Consider the following 14,677-nt stretch of genomic DNA (forward strand, 5'->3'; position numbering starts at 1 on the left):
ATTTTGAGCACTTTAATGTCAATAAAAGATGTGAGGAGTTGATGATTCCTGGTCAGAACATTGCCCAGTGAGTTTCATGAGTCAGTCTCCACGCTGGAGCCTGTTTTCCAAACTCGTTCAGAAGTGATCTTCATGCAAGTTTAAGCACCACTGACCTTTCTACGGCGCAGACAGCACCACTGCACCTGCGGCCTATACACAACTCTCTCCAGTAATGAGTCACAGGATGAAATTCCGTTTTTTGGAGGTTTAAAAAGCGGAAGTGATAAGATGATCATGGATCATAAAGCCTACTGAAATGGACTGAGGAGAATATAGCCACAGCTAAGTAAGCATTTCAAAACCTTTTTTCCTTTTCCATACATGCGCTTTTCAGTCTACTCTTTTTTTTTTTCTAAGTTGTGAGAAAATGTCGTCTGGTGAATTTATGAGATGTTCTGATGCGAGCCATTCTTAATTCACTCCTGCAGCTCAGGGCTTGGTTTCCCGCGGCGCTCTGTCAGGCAGGAATGCTGAAGCAGCTCCAGGTGAAACCACACCCCCTGACTGCAGGTGAGACCACACCCCTGGCCCCATGTCAGGCAAGCACGATGAACTTTCCCTTCGCTGCCTCGGATCCAGACATGTTCCGCTCCGACACGTTCGTGATGTGGAGACCTCACGTACGCCAGTCCTCCCCCCAGGGTCAAACAATGACTGTGACTGAATCCTGACTGATTCTTCACGACTCGAAATGAAATAACCGTCTCCTGTGCAGGAATATGTATTGAAGTAAGGGTCATAGATGCGAGTCACACACTTTTACAAAATCACGTAGAGGAGGCTGCGGCAGGACTGAATGAAAACAGCTGGATCAGATCTTGAACACGGAGAAAAGTCCCACGGTGTCTCTGAACATCGAGGGAGTCAACAGTGTCTGTGAACTCAACCCGACATTTGAACTCAGATTTCAAGTGTCATCTCTATCATCTCACCTCATGAATCTGAATGATCATTTACTCAGCAGCTGATACCCCTCATCCATTTCTCTCCTTTGTTTAATGGAATATATGGATCAATAGATCGAGTGATATTTATTTAATAGCGCTGAACTTCAGCACGCATATACATGCATATTTACACAGACGTACTGTGTTTGTTGTTTGTCTGCATTGCTTGAACCTGCGGGCGTTTGACGTGATGATGGAGTTTTCGATTGAAGCGGCGCCAAGTCGACGGCGAAGGGCAGATGACAGGAAATTGATCAGAGACTGTGTGGATGTGTAGCAGGGCGGGGCAGGTCCGAATCGCTGCACTTTATGATGCAACACTTCTGCTTTTTGACAGTTGTTTTGTTGCAGGATGATTGATGCTTTGGCATCAAGGTTACTTCTTCATACTTCCTGGTCACATCCTCCCAAGAACCCGCATCTTTTTCTTTTCGCACCTCTATTTCACTCTCCTCTCGGTGAGTCCAAACCATCCATGACTCAACTCTAGACTCATGAATGACCAATGACCATAATCCACCAGTATCATGCCTTGTATAAGAGAGTGAGAGTGGATTCTGTTCTCTCATGCCACCGTTGACATTCTCTCCAGCTTCACGATGTGACCTCATAAGTGCTTCATCTCCAACAGGTGAGTCACAGCTCCACACCCGTCCACACCCACAAACATGGAGTTTGTTTGCCGTTGTTTTCCCTCTGACTCTGGACGGTGCTCGGTGGAGAGCTGCAGCAGTCCTTCCTGCCTGCTAAAGTGACCTGTTTTAACACGGAGGCTGGCGCAGGTTTGCAGACGCCGTGTCCGGGCCTGCCGGCCGCAGTCGCGGCTGCAGTGAAGAAGCAGAGCACCGATCGTAAGAGAGCAGAGGCGGAAGGATTAAAAATGGAATTTAAAACAATAAGGGCAGGGAGAGGGAGTTAACTTGCTCGTTGGCACGTCGGCAGGAGAATGCAAGTCGTAGTTTGTGTTGGCAAGCGATCGGTATGAGTGTGTACAAACACATCTGTCCATCAATGGTTCACAAGTAGCAGAGCATGGGAAGGTCAGATTTGAAAAGAAAGTGCTGAGAATTTAGCGCGAGGTTCGATTCCATTAGATTAGATCAGGTGTTAGAACCACGTCCTTCTGTTCTATTTATTTCATGCAATCATTTCCTGAAGAGACGCCATGAATGGAACCAACAATATCATGTGTCTGTGAAGCCAGATGAGAACTCCAGGTTTTTATTTTGTTTATTTTTAAAGTTTCAACTTCATTTTTTATTTACTTTTCTTATTTTTATTTATTTATACGTTTTTATTATTTATTATTATGCGTTTGCACACGAGAAAAAGTTTTCAGTTACCCTTGAAATTTGACTCAACCTGGAATAGTATCATGAAAAATATTTTTTGGCGTTTCAAAAGTTATGTTTTCACAAGAAAAACTTTTTTTCCCACCACTGTATGAAACACCACATTCTGCTCAAGCCGTACATCACATCCCTGTTTCTAAAGGAGGTCCAGAGGGTCTCCGGAAATATAGCATCTAAAGGAGTCTTCCTCTGTTTGAGAAGTGTCAGTCATGGAGGCTGAAAGTGTCACTGACGGTTTTGTGTCACTGACTTGAGCGTGGAGAACAAAGAGGGAGACAGAGGATGACAGAGCACACGTCTTGAACAAAGAGCAGAAGTGAAAACGTCTGCTGATTCAGCCAAATCCCTGCCACGACACCTGCCAGTCATCGACCACAGCTCAGGTTTGTCACCGCTGAACCGCGGTGGTGCAGATCCAGACCTGATGGTGAGTCAGTCTGGACATCATCGTGGAGAACGCCACCCTCCCCAGCGCTCCCGAACTACCGCTTTGGAACACCGGGGGCAACATTTGATTCCACCCATGTGTCAACATGCAACGGCACTTGCTAGCGACACATCAGGAGCGAGCGTGTGTTTGTTTGCTTGGTGTTTACCGCAACTTAACAGAACAAAATATGGTACATTTGAAAGAAAAAAATAAAATAGTGTGGCACTTCTTGAGGTTTCAAAGAGCTTGACCCAGTGCTGGCGTGACCCAGGAACCAGTAGAGTTTCTGACGCTTCTGTGTTTGCAGCTATGCCGATGACACGACTTATTTTCTAATCTTCTGAGTGAGGAGTTTGTGACCTCTCCCCTCTTATGGTTTATGGCGCCCGATGTCAGGAGGATACAGGTCACCTCCTGGGCCAGGGTCCTGTCACCTGGTGTCTTCAGACAAGACCGCCCTCCACCACTCCCTCCACGGGCTTCCAGTCAATGCCCGCAAGACTTCGGCACTTTCTACCTGGCGACTAGAACTAGCCACCTTTGCGTGACGGCAACCCCACAGTACTAGAGGAGCAAAGCTTCGTGTCCAAAGCATTGCCTTCTTTGGTGCGAAGCTTCTACCTCCTCGTGTGACGTGTGCTGGCAGAACCTGTTCATACTTCTGCACATATCTGCATGTTGCTGGCTTAAAGCACAAAGGAGCACCACATTTTAATCGTAGCCTTCGCCCGCCTCGCCCATAAATTATTCCGAGGGTGGGTCAGCGCCCTCTCAAGCGTTCCTAAAAAGGCAAGCACCAAGTACGTGTAATCCTTTATATAAAAGCGCCCCAATTACACTGACTGGTGCATCACGTTTTACACTGGTGAGAACAGAATCAGGTCGCAACTTGCGCCGCTCCATCCCTCCAGGCATTTTTCAGATGAGCTTTGGAGAAGACTGAGATGCACTACTCTCCCCTTCACTTGGCTTTGCTACTGAGGCGTGGTGGCAGATTATTGCTCGTGGAATATCATTTCTGATGTGCATTTCTGCCTCTCTACTGGCATGTTCCGGGGTGCACCGCGAGTCAAGGGCGGTTTCAGCAGCGCGGTGTTGAAGCTCTCTCTGCTGGTTGTCAGGCAGCATCACAAGCTACTAACCTCGCGTATGGGATGTTGGAGCAGCAAACAAACATTGAACATGTGCGACAGACAAAGCAACAACAAGACATTGGAGCAACCTCTTCAGAAGCTGCATCCTCAGAACATCGAATCATATGAAGATGCATGGCCTGAAGAGGTTCAATATCAAATTGTAAATGGAAACATCAAGAGTTCCACCTGAGAACCTTTCAATCCTGATATAAAGATCTACACTGAAGTAGTTGATTCTGTTAGAACACTGACTTATGAAGCGACTCAGGTTTCTGTCAAGCCTTTTTTGTGTTGAAACTTGGTGTCAATGAAAACTGCTCACATGAGATACGTAACTAAAATAATGGCCCCAAACCTCGACCCCCGTGTCATGTGAGCGGCACAATGGGTCAGACCCAAAGGCACCCACAGAAGACTTGGACAACTGGGTTAAGGTCAACACGTCATTTAATATAAACAAAAACAAAACACAAAAAAAACACAAGAACCAAAGGCAGGGGGCAGAAACTGGAACAGAAAACAGGCGAGAGTGAACCTCTCTCCCGTACAATGAGGAGAACAGCTACACGAGGCCTAAAGATCAAAAAGCCCTCGGAGGTGGAACATTCACACACACGAGGAGCAAACCAGAACAAGAGAAAACAAGAGTCAACCAACACTCAACAGGAAGAACAAACAATCACTCAATGTAGAGGCAGGTAGATCACAAAAAATAACACAGTTGCAGCGCAAACACACACATCAGAATCAAAGAACCGCTGCAGCCTGGAGCCAGCAGGCAGATAAGGAGGACGGCTGATGGCAGAATTGGTTCCACCTGCAGTGGGAGGAGAGGCGACAGGAACTGGAAACAGAAACCGCAGGGCACCAAGAGACCACAAAATAAAAGCCCAACAAAATGACTGACACCTCTCAATAAAACAAATTCAAATTCAAGTCTTGATGATTCCGCGGCTTAAAATATTCACTTTTGAGTATTGTGGTGATGATGGGTGGGAGAAATAAGACTTAATAAAAGGAATTAATTTGTAATTCTAATAAATAATAATAATAATAATAAGAAGAAATTGCTCTTAATTTAAAGGAACGAAAATTCACAGCAAACAAAAATAAGCATCGAAGGATCGCACTTTATTTACTTATTTGTTTATTTATTCATTTATTTATTTTTGTATTTATTTATGTGTTCATTTATTTATTTAGACCCGACGCAGCCGACACAAGGACGATGTCCTTTTTTGATTGGATTTATACATCAAATGTCGCAGGTGCTCCGTGTTTTATGACTCTATTCTGTATGACCAGCAAGTATTTGGTCTAACGTTATTCTCTTTTGAAGCTCTGACGTCCATCGTTTTGCTTGAGGCGACGCAAAAGAGAAGGTTTGCAGTTTGCAGGTGCTGCCATCTAGTGGTGTAAAGTGGAAATGCAGTGACGAGAATGAGAGTCCATCGCGGTAGAAAACACCAAGAGTTACAACAAAAAAAAAAATGAATAAATTAAATGTAAAAAAAAAAAAGATTAATCCGTTCAGAAAAGTCAGATGTCACTGGACGGTTGACATTGCAGATTTGAAAAGAGGTCAAACGTGTCCCCAGCAAACATTGGGAGGCTGAGGTGAATAAGTGGTGCAGTTCAGTCCTCACTCTTCCACCTTCAACAGGACCTCAGCTGCGCTTCTTCTTCCCAAAGGTTAATATTTGAGTACGGTTGTTGCTCTAATAGTCCACTTCTCTTGCCAAACATTCAAACATGAACAGCTCAGCGTCTGTCACTGGCAACACACGCAGCAGGACAAACTAACATTGACTTGAGCCTTGTTTGTGGCTCAGCTCCTTGTTGTGCACGGTGGCGGATGATCGTGTTCGTGATCGACTGGAAATTCGCTCTAAAGCTGGTGAGTTTAGCTTCTCACATTTTAATACTTTTGAAAGAGAAACGTGGAATCCGATTTTTTTTATTACTCGAAGGTGTGTCATTCAATTGCCAGGGCCAAGTTTAGTTTGCTCCTCCAAATCGAGAGGAACCAGCTGAGCTGGCTCGGGCATCTGATCCGGATGCCCCCTGGACGCCTCCCTGGGGAGGTGTTCCGGGCATGTGCTAGACCCCGGGGAAGACCCAGGACTCGCTGGAGAGATGATGTCTCCGGTCTGGTCTGGGAACCCCTCGGGATCCCACGGGAAGAGCTGGAGGAGGTTTGTGCAGATCGGGAAGTTTGGGCTTCCCTGCTCCGAATGCTGCCTCCGCGACCTGACCCCGGATAAGCGGCAGAAGAAGGAAAGGAAAGGAAAGGACTTTTTCTCCGTGCAGCTGATCGGACATGCAGCCTTTGAACAGTGGGACTCCAACATGCGGGTTCCAGGATCCCATTCTTGACTCACCGGTGGTGCTCTCCCGTCACGACGTGTGCAGGACAGGACCCAGCTGGTTTAATAAACAAAGAGTCAGAGGTCAAATAAATCAGTTCCACAGCTATTCCAGCTCAGAATAAAGCCCCACTGTGTCTTGAGCCATTCTCTTCAGATCCTTAGTTGCTGGAGTTACAGCGGCATCACAGTTTCATCGGCGGTTTGTTTGTAGCGCTTTCTCTCCTTCAGCTGGATTTACAGTGGGAGAAAGGTTGCATAAGAGAGTTGACCGAGGATATACAGCCCATTCTGAAGGGCACAGAAGAGCCCTCAGAATGTGCCGCCATCCATCCACTCCTTGGCCCGAGCAGCTGTTTCTGGAGCCAGGGACCGGAGTAAAGCATAAAGGTTTACACCACAGGTGTCAAACTCAAGGCCTGGGGGCCAAGTCCAGACCACCATGCCACATTATGAGGTCCATAATAGAGCTATCTATCTATGTATCTATCTATGTATCTATCTATGTATCTATGTATCTATGTATCTATCTATCTATCTATCTATCTATCTATCTGTCTATCTATCTGTCTATCTATCTGTCTATCATAGATGAAACAATATTCAGTCAAATGACATATAATAGCATTGCCTTTTTTATATCTGACAATATTGTGATATTTGAGCTACAATCTTAAGTTGAATTTACTATTCATTATTATTTTTATTATATGTTACAAGAAATATTGACTGAATTGTGTGCAGTTAATAAGTCATGCGTTATAATAGTTTCAAAATTGGCATACAACTTCAGAGGATTGAAATAAACATGTTGAATTTTCAGCCTAATGGCCCCTCAAAACAGTCACAGTATGTGAGGAAATGTAACTGCCCACCAGTTATAATCCAGTGAAAAGTGATTCAATGAAAAGTGTGTTTCGAATTTGTTGTTTTTTGAACCCAACCAAGGTTTGCACCATGCAAGATGGCTCTCATTCATACTGTGGAGTGAGTGAAGGAGTCAGTTTCCATGTTCTGTCATAGAAAATCAAGACAAGGCAACACATCTTAAACTCTTTTTTTTTTCATGTTTTATTTGGTTTGGTAGCAAAAACAGCACCTCGGGGACAGTGTGACGTGGGCGGTCTCCACAGGGGTGTCATGGTTTCAGTTACAGGACGACATGCACTACCTACTGTCGCAGGCATTTAGAAGACATTAGTTGACCACGTTCAGTACATAAACTTTACACCACTGTTCGTTCGATCCAACAGGGAACCATCTTGTGAGGGAAGGGTTGCAGCGATTGGGAGCGTGTCCTTTACATCCTCGTGCCACTTGCTCAAACTCCTTTCAGAGACGGAACTACTTGGGCATCTGACAAACTAAATAAACTCTTTGGTCCCTTTCAGTTCTTTGGTCGTGTCGGATCTCATCGCTTTATGAGCATGTTAAGACTGTGGCTGGTAAGCGTTTCACTTCACACCGTTACAAATGTTAGCAAAGAGGGGAGTGATCTGTGTGGTAGGAAACTAGCGGGATGGCAAGGGAGATCCTAACTACGCCTTCACGCTTCCCGCTCAATCCTCGATGACCTCAGAGGACTCGGAGACCACTCTGCCGTCCTTGGTTTCGATCATCTTGATCACGACGTTCTTCTTGGTCTGGCTGCTGGTGTAGCCACCCACGCTTCCACCGCTGAAGCCCCCCATGCCGCTGCTGTATCCGCTGCCGTATCCGCTGCCGAAGCCGCTGGAGTAGGAGCTGGAGTAACTGCTCTTCAAGGAGTCCATGGGGTAACCGCCGTAGCTGGCTGTGGAGAGAAGACACGGTGAGAAAATGGCAAGCGCCGGCCACAGAGTGCTGTCGACTCACTGCTCTGTTGGGAGATGTTGATGGCCTTGATGCCGCTGGCCAGCCTGTCCTCCTCTCCCTCCAGCAGCTTCCTGTATGTGGCGATCTCAATGTCCAGAGCCAGCTTGACGTTCATCAGATCCTGGTACTCTCTGATCTGGCGGGCCATGTCCTGCTTGGCTCTCTGCAGGGCGTCTTCCAGGTCCTTGATGCGACCCTTGGCATCCCTGACGGCCATCTCCCCGCGCTCCTCAGCCTCAGCGATCTGGGCCTCCAGGTTGGCACGCTGCCAATGAGGACAATAAAATTGTTTAAAAAAAATCGGAGGCGCTTCCGACCATCGTTTGACGGAGCGGCGCCCGTACCTGTCCCTTGATGGCGTCGATCTCTGATGTCAGTCTCTGGATCATGCGGTTCAGGTCAGCAATTTCTGTCTTGGTCGCCCTCAGGTCGTCTCCATATCTGGTGGCGGACGTCTGCATCTCCTCAAACTGAAGGAGGAAAGCAACACTGAGTTATGGCCGACGAAAGAAACCCTCAACATCACGGCATTATCTCGGGACCCCCACCTTGCTCTTGTACCATGACTCGGCTTCGGCCCGGGTGCGGTTGGCGATGTCCTCGTACTGAGCTCTGACTTCAGCAACAATGGAGTCCATGTCCAGGTTGCGGCTGTTGTCCATCTCTACGATGACTGAGGTGTCCCTGATCTGGCTCTGGAGTTCACGGAGCTCCTGGAAAGCAACGCGACGGTGTAAATGTCGATGGCCCGGCTCTGTAGCGTCCATACCATCCATGCTTCAAGTACCTCCTCGTAGATGGACCTGAGGAAGTTGATCTCATCTGTCAGGCTCTCCAGCTTGGCCTCCAGCTCGACTTTGTTCATGTAGGCCTCATCGACGTCCTGAGGGCCACGGCAGGCTGGTAACTCATCAGACCAAACCGGCTGCTCATCACAAGGTGACCTTCACTCACCTTCTTGATGAGGACAAAATCGTTCTCACACTCTGTGCGCTTGTTGATCTCATCTTCATACCTGCGAGAAAAAAGGAGTCCGCTTTGAATTGTGCGCCACAGCGTCTCGACACTGGGAGGCGCCAGTCAGCTGTCTCTGGCTTCCTGTTGGGGCCAGCGCCAGGTGCCAGGCGTGCTGCTGACGCCTCTCCCTCGGGTTTCCTCCCACCACTCCAGATGACTGATCTCATCAGTGAGGTGAGGACCAGCCAGAGCAGCGAGCGTTTTGTGTTATCAGACTTAAAGTCCACCTCTATGTGATGTAAGAAGTGAGCAGGACATGACTTCTCCGTGTTGTAATTCCCCGGAGCGTCAGTGAAATAATACAGCAGATGTTGGGAGTAGTCCACTACATTTCATCGGACTGACTTCATCATGTGTTCGCTGGGACTCACTTGTTCTTGAAGTCCTCCACCAGACCCTGCATGTTGTGCAGGTCGGCCTCCAGCTTCATCTTGTCGTTGCCCAGGCTGTCCAGCTGTCTGCGCAGGTTGGCGATGTAGGCCTCGAACATGGCGTCGATGTTGGAGCGGGTGGTGGTCTGCCCCTGCAGCAGGTTCCACTTGGTCTCCAGCATTTTGTTTTGCTGCTCCAGGAAGCGAACCTGAGGCGCAAGGACGATCACAACATCAATGACCCCGTAACCCCGCACTGCGTCCTGCTCCCCATTCCTGGGTTAATCTGTCTTTGGATCTGCTATTGGCAGAAGGGCTGTTCTTTTCCAGAGGAAGGCCTGACGCGCGAGCATCCTGTCAGGAGGCCGAGAGGGCAGCGAGTGCACAGGGATGGAAAAAGCCAGCCGTGTTTTAGCAGGTTAACCCATCTCCGGTGTGCTTTCCGGTTCTCGCAGAGAAAGGCCAACAGTGGCGTAACAGAACCGGGGAGCTGACACCCGGCTCCAACAAAAGCCAGCTGGAGAATAGTAAATATTTAACTTGAAGGTGTGATGGTGATAGAGCGGCGAAGAGGGTGATTTATGAGCCGCCGTCATGAGCGGGTGGGGGGGTGACAGGCTGGGACGCACGTCGTCCTCCCCGGGTAAGTGGTGAGCAGATAACACACCGACACACGGAATGCGCTTTATCTTGCTTTAATGAGGCACCAGCTGATAGGTTGGCTGCCGAGAACATGAAACCGAGCGGCCCTTTTAAATATTAACCGGCTTGCCTTGGAGGCAACGTTTGACCTCGCGTCAACGGATTAAAGGAGGGCAAAGTGTGTCAAATTCAGATGCAGACAACAATGGAATTCAGGAGTGACTGGGAGTCGGGCAGCAGTTGAAAGAGCCACACCCCAGTGTGAGGGAGGGACCAGTCCCAAGGTAACTCGTATCACAAGCTGAGACACACCCATTTGCTTCTCTCTTTCTTTCCTTCTCTTTTTTTTTTTTTTTTTTTTTTTGCATGTGTTTTTCATTTCTGAAATCGCAGGTTTGAGATGCTTGTACGTGGGCCAACTCCGAGAACTTCATTCATTGACTGAACATATGGATCGGCTATTACATAACGCTGTCCTTGTAACGACATAATAACGTCGGCTCCTTTGGAGAATGTAAAAGTCCTCGCAGGATGTAGAGCGATGCTTCTCTTACCTTGTCAATGAAGGAGGCAAAGCGGTTGTTGAGGCTCTTGATCTGCTCCTTCTCCTGGGTGCGGACGGCTTGGATGGTGGGGTCAATCTCCAGGTTCAGAGGGGCCAGCAGGCTCTTGTTGACAGTCACAGCAGTGATCGGGGCCTGGACAGCCATTCCACCACCCATGCCATAGCCCATGCTTGCACCGCTCATGCTGGATCCCAGGCCGAAGACCGAGGAGCTGGTGATGCCGGCTCCACCGCCGTAGCCCCTGTTGCCTCCTCCAATAGAACTCCGCACGCTGTAGCTGCTGCGGGAAATGCCGCCCGAGCCAGCGTAGGAATTGCTGCTGAAGTTCCTGGGGCCGGAGGAGCTCTTCACAGTGTACGAGGTGGTCCTGTAGCTGGCCATTGTGGGGCTTCGGAAGTTTCTTTTGGAGGAGCTGGGAAGGTCACACCGACTGGATCGGTTGGTTTAGGCAGCCCAGCGGAGGGGAGAGACCAGAGTGGATAGAAAGAGGAGAAACTAGTGAGGAGTTTTAAAGAGCTGCCACTGTGGGAGGGATCAGAGGAGACTTGCCATTGGCTCCCGGTTCGGCAGGAGGCAGGGCTGTAACTTTACACCAGCGTGACACATCCTCCAGTCACTGAAAACCATTACCTGCTCACAATGCTGCTGCTTCCTTCTGAAGCAAAGGGTGATCGGGTCGCTCCTGTTTTCATTTCATCCATACAGAATGAATCTGCAACAGAAGACGCTCAAAGTGAGGCCTGAAAACCTGGGAGGTGTGTTTGAAAGGGCTTATTAGTTTGTAGCGTATGAGCTCATCTCTAATTTCAATACTACAGTGCAAACCTTCGCAGCAGCGTTATATGATCAAGCAAAGGCAGATGTTTTGAAAAGCTGAAATCCATCTTGCTAGCTTCATCTTTATTTCATTTTTATCAGTGTCACAGGTGTGAGAAGTGACATGTGTGCACAAGGAAAAAACAAACATTTTGCATTCATTTTTGATGGGGTTAAAACATCATTTCCCCACCTCCGTCTTCCTGCATTCACACCTCAACTCCAGATTTGAAGACACGAAAACAAAGCAACAGCATCTTAAATAGAAGGAAGTTGCTGGAACCACCTCTGTTTTGAACTGAAAGACATGATGAGAAACCTGCAGAAACAAATAAAAACAGCAATGTGTTGAAACCATTGGACACACAGGCAGTGCAGTAGCAGCCTGGAGCCACTGCATTGTTGTGACATGTCCTCCATTTTTCAGCCTTTAGGGCTCGAAATTCCTCAACAGTCAAAAAGGTCCTCATTTCTCCTAAACAAGAACCCGGTCTCAAGCGTTACAAACAACTTTCCTATGTATATATTCAACACGCTCACCCAACAACAGTGTTGTGTAACTGCACCTTACTCTCACTGTACTGGACGACACGCACCAATAGCTACTGCCAGTTTCCTCTCCTCCCTCTTTCTGTTCCTCACCAATGAGTCATGAGTCTTGGCATGGCCTCCTCTCTCCTCCATCTTTACCTCCTTGTTTCCTCTACCAGCAACTCTTGGCTTCAAACATCGCCATGGAAACACACCAAAATAAAAAAAAGTCTCCTTCTCCTTCAGCCAAATCACTGCCAGCTCAAGCCGAAGTAAATGAAAGTCAGACTTAAAAAAAGAGCTTCTCAAAGCGAAGGAACTGAAGAGTAGATATAAAAATGATAAAATGAAGAAGTGAAACGACTGTTTTTGGTGTCACTTCAGTGAGGAGTCATATAGAATCACGAGTGATGGGTCATAGCTGATTCAATTTTCAGTCAGGATGATGAAGAACTGAGTCTTGTGACTTGCATCTGGGAGGTCCGTCGTGCCCTCTCTATTGACTGGTCAATCAACTTCAGAGCGGAACACAAACAGAGACCAGTCAGATCTCATCAGCTCTGATGACACCACTGCTACAAGTTAAAGATAAAAACACAGAGATGATCAGTGGTGGAGGAATGCAGCAAGATAAGCTCACTCACTCATGTCTGATCCTCAGTAAAAAACACATGCAAACTGTTGAACTTAGGGTTTTAGACCACATATTTCTGTATGGAACACATTGTGAATCACACTGTTTTTGTATCGTGGTCAATTCACTTTTCATTCAGTAAAGAGTGAACACAGACAAAAATGTATTTCTCTGTTTATTTCCCCCAATATTTTTTTATTCGTTTTTTTTTTAAGGTGTGTGGGGCACATAATGTAAACTCAAATAAATAAATAATTTGGGTAAATTTCAGTTTTATCATGAATCAATTGTGTGAAAATATTATAATAATTTACATAAGTTCTGGACACATAAGTGCTCCAGTGATGTGAGGACTCTTTGCTGCATACAGTGCCCAGGATATAAATACATATTTTGCAACTTGAATTTTCCATGCATGATCTCCTTTAGTCTCCTACTTCATGGATGTTTTGGTCATGACATCACATTGTATAATGTGGTGCAGAGGGAGCTAGTGCACTAAAATGTGTCCCCCTGTGAAAGCAACTTTCATCTGTGTTGTTTGCTTCAATTCAATGTTTTTGCCTTTTAAAGTAAAACAACTAGTCATGCACACATGACAATTAAGGGTCAGTTCATGAACCTCTGTACGTTCTCGGACTGTGGGAGGAAACCGGAGCAAGGTCGGGTCCAAGACTGAAGAGGCGTGTGTGTGTGTGTGTGTGTGTGTGTGAGAGAGAGAACGACAACACTCCCTGGTGAGGACGGATCAGGTGAAGTAGATGAAAGACGCTGACAGATCATGTCGATTCCTCCGTTGCTAACACGCAGCATTTGGATGTGGTTTTGGGTCACACGTGACCGGACGCTGACTGCTGCATCAATACTCCGCTTGATGCTTTATCAGCCAGCTAATCACATGTTAGGCGGAGCGGCTGATAGTTTCTGTGTAACCCAAGGTTTTATAGCAGCATTGGAGTGTCCCGCAGTTGGACTTTAACTCCGGGTTCAGGCTGAAGAAATCACACACGTACGTGTGGGAGTGTCTGGCTTTATGAGGCTGATAATCTTCGGCTTTTGAAACTCTGATACTAGAACTGCGACTGTCATATTCTGAGCAATATTTGCCCGGCCGCCACGTCCAGTCGCTCAGCAGAACCTGGACCGGAAATAGTGGATTGGATACTTTCCGCTGGGCTACAAAGTCAACGTTTTTTGCTCGATACATTTGCTTGGACAAAGATTGGGCCGAGCCTCGGCAGGTCGGCATGGTCGGGTCTTGCTCCCGTCAAATGAGTTTCAAGTCAACAATGCGTACTGATTTGCACAGCAGCCCTTCCTCTCAGGATGCAGTACAATCAGCATGTACTTTGAACAACCCTGTTTTGCTCCAGGGCCCCATTGTTTTGCAATTAAACCTCCTGCACCCTGAGTCGGAGTAAGATGACCCTCCCTCCAAGATGAGTTCCTGCAGAACAAAAGTTCCTTTGGGGAAGTTCTGAGGAGGAAAAATACTTCATTGTAAGCTTCTGATAGCGGAAGATTTCAATACTTTAATGTTGGCCAGTAGCACATTGCATCTTTTCCTTGTCACACATAGTGAATATATAATAACAAATAATAACAAAATATAAATACATGGAACAAGAAGGTGAGTGAGGGCATGCTACTCCTTAACTAAAGCTACTTACAGACATTTACGATGAACTCATTGAAGTCAATGTTTAAACTTGGCGTTTCAAGTACCACGGCCTAAAAGTGAAATACATTTCTGTCCTTAATGTTCATGACCCAAAACTAGGTCATGACTTTTTAAAATCAACAGAACTGCAGTGAGTATACTGCGAGCAGCAGCAGTGAGGAGCCCTGCAAGTGAATGATACAACCTTCCTCAATCCACAAGGAGCAACACGGCAACATCACTTCACAGTTTCCAAGTCAGTTTTTGAGTCATGCTGTTGACAAACGGGTGAAACCTCTGCCATCCCATGATT

The 14,677-nt window shown here is 47.0% G+C and overlaps 1 protein-coding gene across 1 annotated transcript; it reads right to left on the reverse strand.

Moving 5' to 3' along the window:
- Positions 1 to 7,326: 7,326 nt before the first annotated feature.
- krt8 (keratin 8) lies at positions 7,327 to 11,220 on the reverse strand. Its single transcript, XM_053849931.1, has 8 exons — positions 10,712 to 11,220; positions 9,516 to 9,724; positions 9,082 to 9,142; positions 8,915 to 9,010; positions 8,676 to 8,840; positions 8,472 to 8,597; positions 8,128 to 8,392; positions 7,327 to 8,065 (listed from the first exon to the last, which is right to left on the reverse strand). Exons 1-8 carry the CDS (start codon positions 11,102 to 11,104, stop codon positions 7,833 to 7,835), a joined length of 1,548 nt encoding a protein of 515 aa, XP_053705906.1. The 5' UTR covers positions 11,105 to 11,220; the 3' UTR covers positions 7,327 to 7,832.
- Positions 11,221 to 14,677: the final 3,457 nt, after the last annotated feature.

The sequence above is a fragment of the Synchiropus splendidus genome, chromosome 18, assembly GCF_027744825.2.
Source record: "Synchiropus splendidus isolate RoL2022-P1 chromosome 18, RoL_Sspl_1.0, whole genome shotgun sequence".
Classification (NCBI taxonomy): domain Eukaryota; kingdom Metazoa; phylum Chordata; class Actinopteri; order Syngnathiformes; family Callionymidae; genus Synchiropus; species Synchiropus splendidus.